The sequence below is a fragment of the Acanthochromis polyacanthus genome, chromosome 13 (assembly GCF_021347895.1).
Source record: "Acanthochromis polyacanthus isolate Apoly-LR-REF ecotype Palm Island chromosome 13, KAUST_Apoly_ChrSc, whole genome shotgun sequence".
In the NCBI taxonomy this organism is placed as follows: Eukaryota; Metazoa; Chordata; class Actinopteri; family Pomacentridae; genus Acanthochromis; species Acanthochromis polyacanthus.
This window is the reverse complement of record NC_067125.1, coordinates 35,344,586-35,364,249: the sequence shown is the minus strand read 5'-3', so window position 1 is coordinate 35,364,249 and position 19,664 is coordinate 35,344,586. Positions and strand designations below refer to the sequence as shown.

General features: G+C 41.5%; 1 protein-coding gene across 1 annotated transcript; it reads right to left on the bottom strand.

The window, feature by feature from the left end:
- Positions 1 to 2,000: 2,000 nt before the first annotated feature.
- On the bottom strand, positions 2,001 to 19,520 carry itpkcb (inositol-trisphosphate 3-kinase Cb). Its single transcript, XM_051957496.1, has 7 exons — positions 18,183 to 19,520; positions 6,990 to 7,089; positions 6,362 to 6,575; positions 5,961 to 6,165; positions 5,258 to 5,359; positions 4,215 to 4,286; positions 2,001 to 4,078 (listed from the first exon to the last, which is right to left on the bottom strand). The coding sequence occupies exons 1-7, from the start codon at positions 19,338 to 19,340 to the stop codon at positions 3,869 to 3,871; spliced, it is 2,061 nt and encodes a 686-aa protein (XP_051813456.1). The 5' UTR covers positions 19,341 to 19,520; the 3' UTR covers positions 2,001 to 3,868.
- Between the last annotated feature and the right edge of the window lie 144 nt (positions 19,521 to 19,664).

Below are 19,664 nucleotides of genomic sequence, written 5' to 3'. Positions count from 1 at the left end.
AGCTGCTTTAGTGTTCATAAAATTAACAACAGATGCGCTAGAGGGGTAACAATGAGACAACCCCAAAACAGGAATGAGTTTACAGGTGAAGGACACTGACATTTTTTTCCTTCCTAATGTTTTCTGACTGTTTTTCACTAGTTTTGCATTTGGCTAGGGTAAGTGTCACTTCTGATAGCATGAGGCGATACCTGGACCCTACAGAGGTTCCACAGACAGTCCAACTCCTCCAGGATGAAACAACAATGCGTGCCATTACCAGAAGGTTTGCTGTGTCTCCCAGCACATTCTGAAGCACATGGAGGAGATTCCAGGAGACAGGCAGTTAGTCTGAGAGAGCTTGACAGGGCTGTTGAAGGTCCTCAACCCATCAGCAGGACAGGTATCTGCTCCTTTGTGCAAGGAGGAACAGGATGAGCACTGCAATAGCTCTACAAAATGACCTCCAGCAGACCACTGGTGTGAATGTCTCTGATCAAACAATCAGAAAGAGATGTAATGAGAGTGGTCTGAGGGCCCAGCGTCCTCTCGTGCCCGCTGAGCTCGGCTGGCATTTGCCATAGAACACAGGAATTTGCAAGTCCACCACTGGTGCCCTGTGCTTTTCACAGATGAGAGCAGGTTCACCCTGAGCCCATGTGACAGGCATGAAAGGGTCTGGAGAAGCCATGGAGAACGTTATTCTGTCTGTAACATTGTTCAGCATGACCGGTTTGGTGGTGGGTCAGTGATGGTCTGAGGAGGCATATCCATGGAGGGACACACAGACCTCTACAGTCTGGACAATGGCATTCTGACTGCCTTTAGGTATCAGGATGAAATCCTTTGACCCGTTGTCAGACCCTACATTGGTGCAGTGGTCCTGGATTCCTTCTGGTGCACGACAATGCCCAGTCTTATGTGGTAAGAGAACTCATGCAGTTTCTGGAGGATGAAGGAACTGATCCCATTAGCTGGCCCCCATGCTCACCTGACCTGAATCCAATAGAACACCTTTGGAACATTATGTTTTGTTCCATCTGACACCTCAGACTGTCCAGGAGCTCAGTGATGCCCTGGTCCAGTTCTGGGAGGAGATATCCCAGGACACCATCTGTCGTCTCATTCAGAGCTTGTCCCAGCATCATCAGTCTGCATACAAGCACATGGAGGCCATACAAACTACTGAATAACATTTTGAGTTGCTGCCAAGGAATTTCAGCAAGATGGACCGGCCTGCCACATCAGTTTTTCACTTTGATTTTGGGGTGTCTTGAATTTAGCCCTCCTGGGGAGTTGATAATTTTCATTCCCATCAAACAATGTGGCACTTTTCATCCATCCATCCTCTATACACCGCTTTATCCTCACTAGGGTCGCGGGGGGGTGCTGGAGTCTATCCCAGCTGACTCGGGCGAAGGCAGGGGACACCCTGGACAGGTCCCCAACACATTATCCAGTCCATATCAATGCTAATATCCAGTTTGTTTTCCCCCCGTATTGAAATATGATGTATTTTCAAAGTGTTCCTTTAATTTTTTTGAGCAGTGTAGTTTGAGTTGTACTAGTTCTTTGCAGTCAAAATACGTAGGAACAAATTACCTAAAATAACTGACCACGTTGTTGCACCAGTATCATGGAAAATCTATCTTGGAAGTACTATTTTGAGGGCTAAACCAATAACATAAGTTTATATCCAGTTGTTGGAGCTAAAACTGCATTTTCAAGAAATACACCATCACCTCAGTGTCCGGGAATATTGCAGTACACAGTCATTCGTGTATTTCTACCTCCACATCCTGTTACTTGTGTTATTTCAACTGAGAAACTTGAGTTTGGTTTTCAGGGAAATTTAGACTCTGACATTTCATATTTATAAAATGACACATTTCAGTTACTGACTGAATACAAAATATTGTAGTTTAAAGTTTGGATTTATTATGTTGTTGCTTTAATTCACTGCCTGTTTGAAATGTTTGATCTGATTGTGTGTTTGAAAAGACTGAGAAAATAAAGCAGACTCTTATTTTCAATTTATTGCAATCCATGACCAAATGGACAAAGCAGAGATTTATAAGCATTTTCCACCAGTCTCTCTGTGTGTGTGTCTTGCAACTGTAAAATGTTCCACCTTTAAAATACAAACTGTGGTTCTGAATCCAGTTTTCTTGCTCAATAAGCAGCACCCAGTTTGAAAACCTGATAGTTGCCTTTTTACAAATATAGAGAATTTGTGGGCAAAGAATTAGAACACTTTGTAAACATTGCATTATTCCTGTCTCCCAAAGTACGTTTGTTTTTCAGAGATGAAAAAAAACTGAATTCCTGACTTTAAATTCCAATTTCATGACGTCACGTGTTTATAGAGCTCATAAAGGACATTTGTGTGCTAAATGAACTGCCTATGCACGCATGCATACCGAAACAGTGCTGCCTGACACGTCAAAGGACATCTGGAAGACTGAACACTGTTACCTTCACCGACCTGCTGCATTCCAGTCGAGGAATGACAGGTATGCTCACAAGCACTGTCCTAATATCTGACAATGTCATTTCTTTGTAAACTCTCAAAGTTGCATACAAAAATTTGAACCCACAACCTTCCTGTTTAGTGTAGCTAAACGAGGTTTACAGCAACATCCTCATGTTTTAAGGTCATTTTCTTGCATTCAATCACACATCATCCTTTCAATTATAAGTCACATTCTGATTATTCCAGTTTGAGGATCACGTGCAAGTTGATACAGATTAGCTACTTCCAGTTTAGTTTCACTCTTCACTTGATTTCTTTACTGTAAAAACTCCAAAGCGACACTGATCAGAGAGAACTGAGTACTGATACCAAATTAAATTCTTGTTAAACTGTAAACCCAGTACGTCACTGCTGCTCCCCGTCTTAAGACACACAGAGGCACCGCTTGTTTTGTTCAATGGCTTCATGAGGATCCATAGTGCAACAAATTCCAGACAAACATGGCTGCCAAGCTGCTTACTGTACACTTAAATGAAAAAAAAAAAAAAAGACATTTCACCGCATTATTATACAAAAATCCAATTCAGAGGTTAAACTTTGGGATTAGATGTGAATCAGTTTATACTTGGGTGAACTCTTTGGAAGGAAAATAGCAGGAGTCCACTGCATTGGAATGATCAAACAGCTCAGTCTTTAAAATGCCAGGCACAGAAATTGTACAAACAAGGTTAAGAAGGTTATACCAAGGCCAAGAAAAGAAATTAAATTAAACTGTATTTACACGCTGAGTTAGTTAACACGTGGTCTGACCAGTGTTTTAGTGTTACCAAACATCAAAAGTGGTCCATGACAAAAAAAAAAAATTCAATGCTCCATGAAGTTTGTGTACAAAGATCTTCCTCTGGATCAAGTTCATGGTTGTGAGACGACCGCTATGAGCACATCTAACCAACAGGGGGAGCTGTTGAGGAGGGAGAAGTAAATTACATGAGTGTTTCTGCAGGAAAGGTGACAGCCAGAGGTCCATGAACTCAGAGGACTGTATTCTCAGAAAATAAGCTGAAGTTAACGAGACAACAGTTCAGTTGTGCATTAAATTCTCCCTCTTTTGCTTTCTTCTGCCTTTTGCTTCAGCCCATATTACATGCGTTCAAGTTCCACATAATGCATATCGTCAGCCTTTGGCATGTTCCACTTTGCAGTAGAAATGCTGCATTTGTTTTGCCTCCTCATCTGACAAGTGGAAAAAGACACTTGGATTATGCTGTGGGTCTAAAAAAAGTAATCAAATTGCTGGCTCTCTTCTAGTCCGTCCTCCTCTGTCTCAGTTTGTGTGATCTTCTCAACTTTTCTTTGCATTTCTTCCACCATCTGAACATTCACCAATCTTTCGTTGCAGTTTTCTGAGTCTCCCACTCAAGGGGTCTGTGGGAGCATACTGCTGAAGATGTCTATGAGGTTGTCCAGTCCCCACAGGTAGCCGTCCTCCCTGTTGCCCTCCACCCAGGGAGTCCTGTGGTCCAGGGTCCGAGGGGCTGGCAGGGGAACCGTCTTACCGAAGTCGATCATCCACACTCTGGCTTTTCCCGAGGCGTCGTGCACAAACAGAAGAGAGCTTCCCACAACCTGCGAGGGAGAAACCAGTGAGACAGGTGAGTTCAAGAATGTGAGCGATTCAGTACAGAAGCTGATGCGATGATATCACCAACATACAACTCAGACAACAGGTTTGTTTAGAAATTATGAACACTGAGTGCCTCACCTCGTGTGTCTTAAAGAATGGTGACTGCTCAAGCACTGAGCGGAGTTCCTCCAACCGCTGCAGGTAGAGTTTCTAAGAAAACGAGAAGAATAAAAGAGATGTAGAGAATCAGAGTGTGAGAACAGACACACAGAGGAAGTTACAAAACGGAGCAAAATACACTTTTGTTCTTCTTTCAAGTAAAATTTTCTTTAAAGCAGATGCTACTCAGTACTTTTGAACCACTGCTGTGTGGACAGTAAACATGAAGCTACTGCCAAGCAGCTGGATAACTTCATGGAGACTAGGAGAAAACAGTTCAGCTCTGTAGAAAAGAAACAAAATCCACCAGCCAGCCTCTCTAAAGTTCTCTAACACATTTTACCATTTTTGCTTAACGTGTAAAAGAACTGACATGTAAAAATAACTTCTCTTTGTCAAACTTTTTCTTGGCCGTAACCAGTTGCTAGGCAACAAGCCAGTGACTCCAGAAGGATTAGTCTATGACTAAACGATCAAGACAATAACGTGTGAATAATGAGGTGTAGAGATGCTGTCAGGTGGATTTTGTTAAATTTGGACAGAACCAGCGAGCCGTTTCCTCTTTTTCTAGCCTCTATGCCAAGTTCAGGAAACCAGTCGCTGGTGGTAGTTTTATTTATTTTTACATCTTCAGAGAAAGAAATTGTAAAAAAAAATTAAAGAATCATTAGATTTTCACCTTTGCAACAGCCTTTGAATTAATCGTGTGAAGTATGAATTGCTCGGGAAAGTAAACCAAATCTCATCTTAAAATCATTGTTTTATCACTTTTTTCTTCATTTCTTGTTTAAAAATTTGCCAGACAAGCTGTTTGCATTAAACAGATTATGGAAAAAACAAACTGTGCAACAAACAGTCTCACGGCTAAAATTTGTGGACTGTTTGACTGAATAAGAAACAGTACTGAAACAATTTAAATGGAAGTACTAAAATACCAGAGTAAATATAATGCTATGAGCTCAGAGGGTTGAAGAAAAACTTTTTTTGCATTTCCAAACCAAAGTGGTGAACTAATAACATACCAGAATCTGAGTGTTGCCATTGACAAAGTCCTCCAAGGCTTGCATCACTTGTTCTTTGTGCTTTGTCTTCTTAAAGTTGGTGTTGCAAGTTCCATCAGCTTTCTGTTGCAAAAGGAAACATATGATACTGTACATCTTCTACTCTTCAAAACAGTATTTAGATCTGCATGAGGACAATAATTCATTTCAGAAAAAACTTTAAAGCTCCTTGGATCATTTAAGCTGCAGGTCCTGCTGCTACATGTTGCTATCAGCACAAGCACCGGCTCTAATAGCGTGTTTTGCGGTGGAAGCAGGTCTAAACAACAAACACAAAATCAATTTCCATATCAGGGCTTGGCTGCTAATACTTGTTCAACTGGAAAAAGAGGCCTCAGCAGGCTGCCTTAAATGCTTACAGCATGTCATCAGATATTTTTATTCGTTTCTGAGAAACATGCAAATCTACTATTGGTACGCCCTGATAACTAGTCCTGGATTTATTTCTGAAAGAACAAACAGTCCTCTTCATGGCTGCACATCCAGCCGAAAACCTTTAAGCGACTGTTTGACATTTCCACTCCAGTCCGTGTGGTCTGTCTTGTAAATACAATGACGAGTGTTTACTTCTTCTGATGGGTTTACTTCTAGTTAAAACACGCAGCATTCTAAGAACTACAGCCAGAACCACTATTAGCACTGAATGTCCAGGATAACTTCTGACCTTGATGCCTTCGATGCGGAAGCCCAGGGTGGCAGTGGAGCTGAGCGTCTCCCTCCACTGCATGTATCGCGGTTTGAGGACTCCCTGCTGGGCTCGCTCCTGTTCTGTAGGCGCCCCGGGGTCCACAGCGACCATCTTCTCATACATGTCCTTCCTCAAACGTGGACGCTCTCTGGCTTTTATCAGCTCCTCCTCCAAGTATGTCCTGAAAAGCAAAGGCTTAATATTTAATTTAAATACAATCAATACATTATATTTTCAACATTTTCTTCTTATCTCTATTGCTCTTTTGTTTCACTCTTTAATCAGAAACCTGGCAATAGCAACCTGTGTTAGGAATTAAATGTGTATGAATTCTGATTTTAAAATCTCACTGAATCCTCCAAAGCCATTAGACTCACCTGCTGCCCATCTTACAGTCCATGATGGAAGGTGAGTCAAAGTCAGCCAGCAGGTCATCCATCAGGTTATAGTCCTGCTCGTCTCTCTGCACTACACCATAATATCCAGGCACATGAGGACACAGAATGTCCTTCATCAGCTTCTGTAGGCACTGCTGCTCACACTCACAGTATCGCTTCAACAAGCGCCCGTACTCCCCGGCCTGGAAGTTACCTTGGAAAGACAGAACAAGGATTACAGGAACAGTCAGACATTTTGAGAAGTCTCCATGTTTGTTTTTGCCGTGAGTCAGAGGAGAGGACTGACACCTCCCTCGTATCTGTACACTAAAAATAAAGCTGAAAACAGTTAGCTTAGAAACCACAGCTTGTCACTATATTTTGGTTTGTGTATAAATTAAACAAGTGAGGTATAAGTGAGCTTTAGAAGTGTGGTTACCTTTGGACACTCATTCTTTACGCCTGCTCTCAGACTTTAATGCTAAGTTAAGCTAATTGCAGCCTAATGATTAATAGACAGATATAACTTCTGGCAAGAACCTTAACAAGTGCCCTGCCTGAAAAAGTATTTCTTTAAAGAATGATGCGATGATGAGCACAGACATGTATGGTGTATAGTTATGCATACCTGCATGGCCAGCGAGCTGCACCCACGGGTAACGCTTCTTGAAGGACACAACAAAGGGAGACCAGTGAACCATGGTCTTCAACTTCTGCCAGGACTTATTCTAAAAGATGGAAAAACAAAAATTTTCATCCTCTTGTGGTTGGTCACACCAGTGACAAAGCTGAAGCTCTGACTAATTGGTGTAAGGGTTTTCTTTTCTGGTCAAACAAAGCACTGAGTCAGATGCAGTCCAACAGAATGATTATCCATTAAAAGGAAAACACCCTGCAGTGTGCACATACAGACATATCAGTAGACATTGGACAGACCCTCCCCTTTAGTCAAGGCCAGGTGCATAACGTACATGACAAAGCCCATTCATAAAACATTTACCAAAGCCACCACTGCAGTGTTGTAAAACAGAACCTTACTGTCCGAAAGTGTGTGTGTGTGTGTGTGTGTGTGTGTGTGTGTGTGTGTGTGTGTGTGTGTGTGTGTGTGTGTGTGTGTGTGTGTGTGTAATGGCTATCTGTGCTGGGAAACACCAGAACAAGGACAGCATGAAACAGGGGCTTTGACGCAAGCAGCTTGAGAGAAACTTGACATTGATTGATTAGAATGTGTGTGTGGGAAATCACAACAAATGGACAGGCCGTTTTGCATGGGAATGTGTGTGGGCATGTGTGTGTTCCATTACAGCACTGAAAGGCAAACATCATTTCATATTTCTCTGAGCTCCTTTTCAATTTGCAGCTAATTTATTCCTAAAATGCTTTTGCGTAACTTTCTGCAATTAAATGTTAAACACAGAAACAATCGTGACTAAAAAAAAAAAACAGGGAAAGAAAAAGTGGGAGCTTGAGGCAATGCAGGTAAATGTGAGCAATAAAATGCAGGGACAAGAGGCTATAATCATAAAATTAATCTTTTTATAACTAAACTACTTCTCACTGCTCAGCCTATCTCTGCTCTGCATTCTTTCCCCAGTTGCTGTGTTGAAACTCTGTCACAATAAAACAGTCCTAATGCAAGAATATACACACAGAGGGGAAACTGTGGGTCCATGTTTACCTTAGAAAAAGAAAAAAGGCTTTATTTGACTTTAAGCCGTGCTAACTGGAAATGTTTGTTGCACAGTTTTGTTGCACAGTAGATGTTTTAATCCACTTCTTATGATAAGTGACACAAAACAATCTGCTTAGGTCAGCTGAAGAAGATTAACAGACTTCTTGAATGTTGAATTCCAGCTGTAAAGATGGAATTTTAAAGACTTAAGAAAAAACATTTCCTATTGGTATTCCATAAGTGGTCACAAATGTTTGCATTAGCCCAACACGAAAGAAGATAAAAATAAACCAACACATTGTTAAAAACAGTTTGTCTTATTAAGAAATAAGCGGCACATTACATAAAGTAGGTTGAATGAATTTAAGTAATAAAGATCAGTTGAAAATTGTACCATAATATTTTAAAGATACTCTATTCGGTTTATCAGCATCACTAACCGTTCACATGTTCAATCATCTCAGGTGACAAACTGGATTAAAGATTTAATCTCCAAATAAGATTAGAAGACAAAACTTTCTCTCTGCTCTCTGACCTATGTTCAGCTGGTTTCTGCTTCTTCAGACAGCGGGTCAGTGGCAGGATTTTCAGGGAAAGGTAGAAAGTAATGAGAGTGAATGCAAGATGGCTGTGAACTTCAGTTGCATCAAGATTAACCCCGACATGGCCTCTGCCACCTCTGGGCCAACAACAGCGATGAAACGGCAACAGCATTTCACCAAACGTGCGTCGTTGAAGCCACGATTTGCAACACGACAAAAATTCCTCCGACTTGTTTTGACATGCTTTACTGATTGAAGCAGATGTCGTAGTTTTGACCCAGAGAGAGAAACAAATCTGGGCGTTGTCAGTGGCAAAACATTAATTAAGCTTCTGCCACATTTTGGGATCCTGGTGACTCCACTGTGCTCATAAATCATTTTTCACCACTTCAACAGACTTGAGACCAAGCACAGTAAGTTTTGTCAGATGTTTTTGTCCCTCTAATATGGGACTGATGAGGGTAAAACACCAATGTGCCCGTCATCATGGACAATCTCATTTCATTTCTTGACAGTGGATATATTTCAAATCTACCTTCTGCAGTGTCTTTCCTCCACCGTCTCTCTGGATTTATCTGAGCTTGTTATTTTGGTCAAGATTTTATCAAAAGCAAACTGTGAGGACCAGTATCCAACCTTAACATTCCGAAACTGAAAACAAATTCTGAAAAAATGTATTTGAAAAACCCCAGCCTTCCCAGCATGCATCATTTTTCCCCTGCTCACAGCAAAACAGTTGCATTCAAACTGAGTGCAAAAAAACACACACACGATATAAACCATCTTCTCAACCTTGACCCACAACAAAACACAGCAAGCAACATCCACCTTCAGATTCTTCACACGGTGAGTGAAACTGTCACCAGCGACTGGCCTACAAAATGCTGCTTTAAGAGAGAATTATGAACCTGTTACCCAAGATTCAGAGTAACAACACTATAAAGAAAATATGAGGATTCTGGTGATGTTTTTGAATAGAAAGGGCAAAATACAAACGCCTATTGTGGATATGTTTACTCTTAAGGTAATTTAGTTCATCCATCAGTCTGTTTAAAACAACAGGGCAATGCCAGACGTTTCAAAAACAATGAAGCTGAAATACACAACATTATTAGCCTTGATCAAGATATTCAGATTTAAATGCATTTCTGTGCACTGGTTGTTTGATTATATGCAAATATGACCCAATTTTAGTGTGATGGAATCAACGTCATTTTAACCCTCCTGTTGTCCTCATTTACAGGCACCAAAAATTATTGTTTCCTTGGCTGAAAAAATTCCAAAAATTCAGCAAAAAAAAAATTCCCAGATTTCTGAAAATCTGCAAAACAGTCAGGAACAAAATTGCAATAATTCCTTAAAAATTTTCCCTTAAAGTTTTTTTTTTAAAATCACCCAAATTTGGCAAGAAAATTCTTGTAAATATTTTCAAAAAATGAGTAAAAATCTTCCAAAAAAATCCTAAAAATATATATCAGTAAAATGTCTAATATTTTCTTTAAGAACATCCACGTAAAAATCAACCAAAATCCAGCGAAATTCGCTGGATTTTGGTTGATTTTTATGTGAATGTTCTTAATCAAATATTTTTAACATTTCTTTTTCACCAAAAAATGTTCAAAGATTTCCCAGAAATGTTGAAAATGTGGACATCAGAAGTTTCACTGTGAAAATAGTTTTTTCCCCCCACATTTTCAAACTTTAAAACGAGCCAATTTTGACCCGCAGGACAACATGAGGGTTAAAAAAACTCATTAACAATGCAATGTGTGTGGGAAACTTCCTGCCTGCACAATGTACACAGAAAAAGAAGCCTCTATTTGAGGACCAAACCCCTCACATTATTAATCATCTAGGTGTTTTTTTTAAGTTATTATTAGCAGCATCTGTCCTCATTTGAAGAAGACCTCATCAGCAACAGATTAAAGTCATAGGGGGTGACAGGCGAAGGTGAAGCAGACACCCAAACCTCCAGCCTCTCCTCTTTCACCTCCCTCACCCACATCAGGCTCCCTAATTGCTTCATGCTGACAGCTTAATGTGCTGCCTCTGTGGGGTCGAATGTACCTCTTTAATATTTATCAGTGCCGCAAAAAACCAATGCTGTTAATACTCTGCTAAAAATAAAAGGTGGTTTCGATAAATGTTGACAATGCCAACTAATAACGTATAAAAAGTCATGTTGTTTTGGTTTAAACAGAAGCACTGCAATCTCATCCTGCATCTCCATCCCACACTGAGGTCACGTTTCACCCCACACAGTCAAACCTTCGCCATCTCCGCTTTCTCTCTTATGTAACTCATGTATATAAATATACATAACACAGAGCTTTGTTGCGTTATCGTTCTCCAAGCCTCCTTCTCATTCCCCAAAGCTTTGACGCTGATAAATGTGCACTGTCCGCATATTCTGTTCCATCTTTCTGCCTTCAATCGAATGGAAGTCCCCGGCCTGCTTGCCTCTTTATTCTCTTTATTGCTCATCCTCCCCGATATTTCTGTCCCTCCTCTCCTGATTTGGGGTTGGAATCCTGGGAATGTCTCCAGTACTCGTCATGAAGCAACACACACTTCCTTGCCAGGGTCCCTCTGTGGTTCACATGACAGCAACAATAGTCATACTGGGAGAAGTCACATGAACTACAAGAATGTTCCATTACAGTCTCCCCCCCTTAGAAAACTGTCCTTCAGTGTTTGCCAGAAGCTAAGATGAGGTCTTAAAATGTCTTGTTTTGTCCGCAACCCAAAGATACTGAGTCTACTTTCATAAGGTCTACTGTCAAAACCACTCAAACCAATAAACCAGTTGTCAAAATAGTTGGCGATTAATTAGTAGCTTCTACTAAATGCTTAATTGTTGCAGCTCAACCAACAACAAATTCATCATGAGGGCTGTAATATTGTAATGCATTAGAGAGGTGTTGTTTCAGAGGCTGTAATCTGTGGAGATATTCATTTGGAAGTGCTTCTAGTATTTAGCCCGCCTTAGCAAAGCACTGGTTTTAGCTACAACCGCTTTATTTGATAGCATGGAAATTGAGTGTACTTGCCACAACAACACTGAATTCTGGGAAATTAACTAATTGCATAAAGCATTACAGCATGAAGCTTGATGATCCTGCTGGTTGGCTGGCTTACTGGCTTCTGAACCCACATAGAGAGTTCATGTCAGCTGCACAGGCAAAGTGCACAACGTGTGCCAGACATACCGTAACATCAGCAAGACACTGAGCTATCACTCAGATTTGAATACCCAAATATTCGGTATAATCAACCATCACATCATCCTTCTGAAGAAGCATGACCTCAGCAACCGCATGTGATAGTCTGAGGCAGACAGGCTGGATTTAAGCCTCTATCGCTGCTCTCTAGATAAATTTGACACGATACTCGTCTTACCTGGCAGACAGAGCAATAGTGGAGGAGGATGCAGGCGCTGACACAGGCGCACACTGCCCCGGAGACGAAGCGAGAACGCAGCCAGGACAAAACGCTCTGCACCATCAGCACAGGGTCTCCCCAGTCAAGCACTGCCAGGGATGTGTGCCTCCCTGCTGGCCTGAGATCCTTCACAGTCATCCACTAGCTACTGCTCTGTCTTACTCTGGTTATTTAGCTTCAGTCTGTCTGTAAACCCTCACTGTAAACTGAGGCTTGCGTTGCCTAGTAAATAATCTGTAATAAGCTCTCACTCTCATTCCCTCTCTCTCTCTCTCTCTCTCTCTCTCCACAGCCTCTTTTTGTCACCCCAATTTCTCCTCTCTTGACATTTTGCTGCTCCTCCATTCCTTTCCTTGCACTCTCTCAGTGCTTAATATCTTTGTTGCTGCCATCAAGCATATCCACCTACCGGCCTACCGGGGCCTCCTTCTCTCTGCAACCTGCCTGCTTGAATAAGTCCCCTTTTCTGCTGCTTCCTCCCTTAAATCATTCACCCGGTCCCCCTGAAGGTACAAACCTCCACACAACAAGCTGTCTTCTCCGTCTCTCACTACAACCTTTGTTCGTCTCCCCTCTGTCTCTCTCCCTCTCTCTCGTCCCCTAATCCCCACAGGGCCATTCCTGAGCCTCATGCTGAGCCAATCTCCTGCCAGACTCATGACCGACATGGCAGTATGGGGGTAGGGACAACAGGCTTTTCCATACCCTCCCAGCGCTCTCCTTTTGTCTGCATTTCAAGTTCTTCGCTCCTATGTACCCTACAGAGGTGTGTGTGTGTCTGTGTGCAAAGACAAGGCAGAACCTGTCAGACCACTATCATCACCTACAGGAGTGACTACATGTGCATACGCTGAGCATGTTTTCAGGTATTCTTACTGCTCCTTTCTCAAAACTAGTTCATGCAAACCACATCCCTTTCCCTTAACTTAAGTTGTCAGTGTTGAAGCATCTCAGCTGTGAAGGGCCACTGAACACAGAACATGGCAGTGCTTTTAAGACAACGCCGAGAAACATCTTTAGAAAGGAGATTTTCCTGAATATTACACTAGCATTTGCTTTCTCTGAGCTTGTCTGTACATTTAAAAAATGAATGCAGGTTTTGGGTGCTGAAATCACAGCTTGTTTCATATTCAAGAATTTAGGAAAGTGACAGCTATTTGGTAGTTGAATCATCCGCAGGTTGAGGATTTTCTGCTTCTCTCTTTTAGATCTACGAAACTTGCTATGATGATGTTCGCCATTTTCTGCTACTATTTATAGAGGAAATTATTAATCGAAAAAATGAATTAAGAATAAACAATACTTTACTGAGCCTTAATTTATATGATTATATGACAAAACCTTATCCTAAGTTAAGAAAAAGTTTATTTTCTGATTGTGTAGTAATTATTTTCAGCTAGGAGTGAGAGCGGGTTTAAATGGTTTATTACCTCCGCCAAGGAGGTTATGTGACACCCGGTGTTTGTGTGTCTGTCTGTCTGTCTTTTAGCAAGATAACTCAAAAACGCCTGGGCAGATTCACATGAAATTTTGAGGGGATGTAGACTATGGTAAGAGGAAGAGCTGATTTATTTTTGGTGGCAATCCGGAAAGGATCCTGGATTCTGGATCACTTTGAATTTTTTAGTATGTGGTTTAGTATGTGGTCCAAAATAGGACAAAAACATCATAGGTTACTATGTCGTCCAACAAATTGGAGCAAGGTGTCCAGATAGCTCAACTGGTTGAGAAGGTGATTCATAAACAGAACTGTGTCAGAGACGCAGGTTCGATTCCAGCTCATGATCCTTTACTGCATGGGTTTCCTGTTTTCCTCTCTATCCTTGGCGGAGGTCTGCACTGTCTGAGTGCTGTTCTAGTTTGTCTTGTGAATTTATCCTTAAAACATCATTTCATCAGTGGGTAAATGTAAATCTTACATTTATTTTAGGAACTGCACTTCAGCATAAATGATATACAGTTCTTTTAACTCAACAATTACCATGTCAAATAAAAAAATACTAAAGTTTTACATACAAAGCAAAAGATGAGCTTCTAGAATTTGTTGCCTGTTACAGATTAAACCATTTAACAGCATAGTTCGATAGTTACATTTAGCTCCACTCAGCCAACTACAAAGACAAATTGCTACTTTTACATTGATTCATGAGTAATATTAACACAAAATTATAAAATACTATGTTATAAACCTGACAAGCATTTTTCATTTTCCTGTCGTCGCCAATGTTATTACTTTAATTTGACGATGAATAAAGACTTCCTTGTTTGTAGTGGAGTATTTTTACATGTGGCATAGCTACTCTAAAGGATCCGAGTACTTCCTTTACCACTGCATGTCATTTCAGTGTAGGTGTAGCGCTGTGTAAATTTAAGCTGTGTTAAAGGAGCAGCTGTGCGTTCATACTATAGAGATATAGAATAAAAAATACATTAGAATTCAATTTTGTAATTATACAGACACATCTATATATAGAAATTAAGCTCAAATAAACACGTCCAAATTTCTTTTTATTATTTTTAACTCTGCCGCATGGACTTTTTTGGTACCATGGATTTTGTGAAGAAGTGTTGTGGGAGTGATGCGTGGGACCGAGGACAAGTCTGCAGTTGTGGCTCATGAGTGAATAAGCATGCATAAATAAGAATAATCATCACGTGTAGGCAACGTGTTCAAAGTTTCAGAGCATGTTTTTGTCTGTCTGTGCTCTATCTTTTGCCAGCTTACCCTCATTTTTTTTCCTCTTGTTTTCTGTTCCACTGTGTGTCTCACCGTGTCTCAAGGGAAAATATGAAGCTTTAGTTCACGGCCGAACGTGGGGAAAGAAACAGTGTCTCATAAGGGAGGGGAGTAATCTGAGAAAAATACTAAATAATATGAGTATTGTTGGGCCGAGCAGACGTTTGTAGGAATTTACATCTAATAGCATTCAAATGTCAGGGACGGCATAGATACCGTCGGTGAGAGAGAGAACAAGACGAGGAGAAAAAAAAAAAAGTACCTTATATGGCAAAGACGTCGCCTAGCAACCGGCTCAGCCTTCAGCCCAATTTTCCATGACACACACTGAACTCTGAATACAAGACGGCATCGCTGCGAGTGTGAGCGTATGCATGTGTGAGCAAGTATTTGCTCACGTCACCCAATATGTAAATGTAAGGTCTGGCAGAGAGCTGAAAGCGTGGCCACGGCATTTAAATGCAGCAACAACAAACACGCACCCTCCGTCTAGTGATTACGACAAACCGAAAAGCTTTTATTTCAACTACAAGGGGACAAAAAGTACCCATTAAAAGTAGCTCTTATCAGAAACCACAGGCCAGCGTCATCCTGTTTGTTACAGCAACTCAAGTGCAACTCCTCAGGTTGCTCATTTCCTGGCTGTCAGTATAATAGCCAGGAAATTGCACTGTCCACTGACCTGCTGATTCAAGAGATCATTACTCTAACAAGCAATGAATCAATGCAACTTTCAAGTGTAGAAATATGTATTTTCCCAACACAGTGTTCCTGTGATTTAACTCAAACTGACACGGGGACAGAAAAAACACAAAAGTGAGCAATAAATAACATCACTTGAGTTGGATCCTTGTTTTTTGTTTTTTTTTTAAACCAGCCGTATTTAAAAATCCACCCACCACCCAACATTACAACATTAGCTACTAAAAATGAAATATTTTATGAGTGCAGAAAAGACAGAAACGTCAAAAACATATCAGGAGAAGTACTAAAAGCTGTGTGAAGCTGAAAGTATGAAGCAACTCTTTCAAAACTGATTACTTATTTCTTTTATTTTTTTCAAGCAAAAACTACCCCAGACTCATGCTTCTATAATGTGAGGATTTGCTGTTTTTCTGGTTTTAAAACAAAGTAAACTGCCATCAGCATGTACAGAATAGAACATTTGGGTCCTTGGAAATTATACAGGTTCTTTTTTTTTTTTTTTTTTTAACACTATTTTCTGACATTTTACAATTAAACACAACTAGCAGATTAATCAATCTAAACACAAAGCTGTGTGTACACAAAATAACAATACACAAACAGCTAATCTGAATCTTTATGATGCAAGATAAGACAACAATAAGTAGGCGAGAATCTTTGTTGATCAAAAATGACCAAAACATTTCAGTTAGTTGGGGAAAGTAGATGGGTGGACTCAGTATATTTAAGAAGATATGATTTGAGCCAATTAATTTTTAACCTATTATCCAAGCTTTATATCTATGTATGTTAATTAATGTCATATCTACACTAACTAAGCTAACAAGATTATAGGATGGTGAAGTTTTAGTGTGTGATAAATATGTAGGCACTTGTGGTTCTGCTTTGTTTTCGATCTGAATCACATTTTGGAAACTGAGATGAAATCTTAGATAAAAAATAAAAGCTTTAACAGTCCACATTACTGACTTCATTTTGATGTTTGTGTAGACCTGAGCTCTCACTCTGATGTGTACGCATGTGAATCAGAGTTGCATCAATAAACTAGTTATTAGACTTTGATCAGGGCCTATTTTTACCTCACAGTGATTGTAAAGACACCAGTGTTCCATGCTGCTGTCAGAGAAATTGTGTTTGACTAAAGCTAACAACATGGACATATGTTAAAGTGAAACTGCAGATGTTCCAAACTGCTACCGTTTAGTCAGACCGAAACTTTTTCATGTTTTTCTGCATTCATTCCTCTGGGGAAAAAAAGAAGAAAATTCCTGACAAGGGTGGACTGTCCGCTGTTGAAACATAACTAGTGGATCTAGATTATTACAAAATATAAAAGCACAATTTCTGCCAGGTTTCTGGTGTCTAGGTTGGGGCAGTATGAAAAGCATGGTGACAGTTAAATATCTTTGAAAAGGAATGTTCAGTGACGTGGCCCGCACAGAAAATCTAGACAGTCAGGATTCCCATGCTTCTGAGAACAGAAGTGGAGACACTTGGAAGACCGTCTCCAGTGTAGACATCCTGTTTTTAAGACATTCCTGGCACGTCTAGTCAACAGCACATCAAAGCTTCCTGACACTGGGAAGAAGCATCACCACGCCACTTCCCAGTTGCAAACCCTGAAACTACATTTCATGTCTGGAGGAGAGGAAAACCTGAAGCATCTAGAGCTTCAAACTAACTCACTCTGAGAGCATCGCTAGAGTCGATTTACAGTGTGAAGTGGCAGCTGTGATCACATGACAAATAATTCAAAAATGCGTTCAGACAGTGTTTAAATGGCCCCAGTGCTGAGCTCATCAAAGCCATGTGACTGTGTGGCATGGGTGCTGAAGGACCCACAAGTGGGGGTTGACATTAAGAGCCAGTTTTCTCTCTTTTGGTCTGAATTTGTTATAGTCATGCTTCATCATCACAGGGGTCTGAATCAAGGTCTTAATACACTGAAGTACAAAACAGACAAAATTGCTTCAAAGGTCAATTTGTTTGGAATTTGTAATTGAGATCCACCATGAAGCACACGTCATGTAGAAAACCTCAGTTATGACTAAGGTCTTTATTAACTACTTAACTTAGCTCAATTAAAGACCTTCAAATCGGAACATGACGTAGATTGAAACAGATTGGGAAATTTGAACCCTTGACATCAACTGTGTTTACTGACTGACCTGCACAACAAACATGATGTTTGTTGTGCAGGCTTTATTAGTGCACAGTAGCTGGTCAAATGTCTCAAGTAAATATGGAAATCCATGAGTGACCATCTTTAAGCTCTTCTGGGATATCTGATGACTAAACAAAATGCCTGTGGCTGAAGCTGTCACAGGACATCACAGCACTGACCTACATGTGTCCTGTATGCAGTGTGTGTACTGGACTTTAACAATTAGCATCGTTTCTATTACCGTATTTTTCCACTAACCACTTGATTTAAACCTGTGCGTTCATTTTTCACCTGACACCATGATTTACACAGAGCCCTAACCACACACTGTATGTCTGCTATGGTATGCAGTCATTGCACAATATGTACATTAGTCATTTTTGTGATAAAGCAGTGAAACTGCTTTATGATTTATTTTTTCCAGCTGTGAGTTTTTTGATAAAATAACCAAGACATACAGTAACATTTACAAGCAATGTTTTTCTTATTATTGACAAATGAATCGCACAGATGGTTTTAACGAGCTTTCTGTAGGGAGCAATGACTTAAAAGACACTCACCCCTGTCCCATCGTCCGGGCTGCACATAGACCGGGCCGGAGACAGGCTGGACTCGATGTCGCTGCCGGTGAAGTCGTCCTCGGACTCCTCGAAGGACGAGGCGGACGACAGGCCGATGGAGGACGAGTTGGACAGCTTCCTCGGGGAGCGCATCAGAGCTGGAGACCCTCCACAGCCGCTGTCCGAGCAGGGAGACTCGTCGTCCGGGTGCGGTTCCAGACAGGAGCCGGTGCTGAGCCGGACGGTCAGCAGGGCTGGTGTCCCCTGAGGGCGGGTCGGACTGGGGTCTCTGGTTATGATGAGCTTCGGTATAGTTCCTGGAAAACTTTGGCCTCCTATGGGACCCTGCTGGGTCTGATCAGACTCCTTTTGGTTCTCAGTTTCAACCGGACAACAGTTGCTTTGGTCCCCGGCCGCTTTGGGCGGACATGAGACGGTACTACAGTCAGTTTTTGTCATTTTAGCCTCAACACGATCGTCCTTAACAGACAGCCCACCATCCACATGTGGATCCGAGGGCAAGCTGCACACAGTCCGCTCAGTGTCCGGGTCAGAGGTGAGCAGCGGTGCTGAACTCGGACTAGTACCAGTCTTTACTTTAACCTCAGACACAATGCGATCCTGGTTGTTTCCCCCCAGCGGCTGATCTTCCATGGCCCTCGTCGGGGGATCCAAGGCATTGTCCTCTCGCTGCTCGCTACCCGCACCGCTGACTTCACCGGTCCGCGTCTCGAAGACAGACGCATCGGACGGGCCAGCCGTCGTCTCTCGGTTCACGACGTGCTGGATAGCTTCGATACTACCATCAAGGCCGGGTGCTGTGTCAAAACAACCCCGAGCTGCTCGGTGCTCCCCAACCGCCGACACAACCTCGTCCCTCGGCAACTTTCCCACTCTGTGGCCGCGGCGCGTTGCTGGATCTCCAGCTGCGTTTCCGCAACCTAAATCCTCCTCAGTTTGACTGGAGCCTCGCTTTCTCCTTCCCAGACACGACAACACTTTGTTTTTCATCGGATTCCTGTTTAACTGGTCACTCCGTGGTTTCTCTCCGCTCCTAAATCTGCGGATACGGAGTCGATGGGCTGCCTCGCCCGCTTTCCACTTCGCTCTGCCTGGTGTGCCGCTGCTGTGCGAAAGATCCGAGCGCGTTTGGCCCATCCTGCATGCCGTAGTAGTAGCAGTGACCCAGACACACCCTCAGTGTTTGATTTTGAAAAGAGATGAAACTATTCAGACCGTGACTTGTACAATTTACAGTAAGCCATTAGTCACACAATCCTTGTATTAAGCCTGGGAAATCTTCAATTGTTCCACTCCTTTCTTCCGCATCGTTATTTTCCTACGTGTGAAACCAAGAAGATGATGAATAAATTAGTAAACACAAAACTGCATGAACAATAGAACACTTTAGCAATTCACTCTGTCACAAACACTCCCTCACTTTAAGCTCCACAAAACAGAGTGATGCTGTAATCATTAACA

Coding starts and splice junctions, on each gene's coding strand:
- itpkcb (XM_051957496.1), bottom strand. CDS start 19,340: ATGGGCCAAACGCGCTCGGATCTTTCGCACAGCAGCGGCACACCAGGC. Junction 6,576..6,989: donor GCAGCTCGCTGGCCATGCAG/GTATGCATAACT, acceptor TGTCTTTCCAAG/GTAACTTCCAGGCCGGGGAG. Junction 6,166..6,361: donor GACTGTAAGATGGGCAGCAG/GTGAGTCTAATG, acceptor TTTGCTTTTCAG/GACATACTTGGAGGAGGAGC.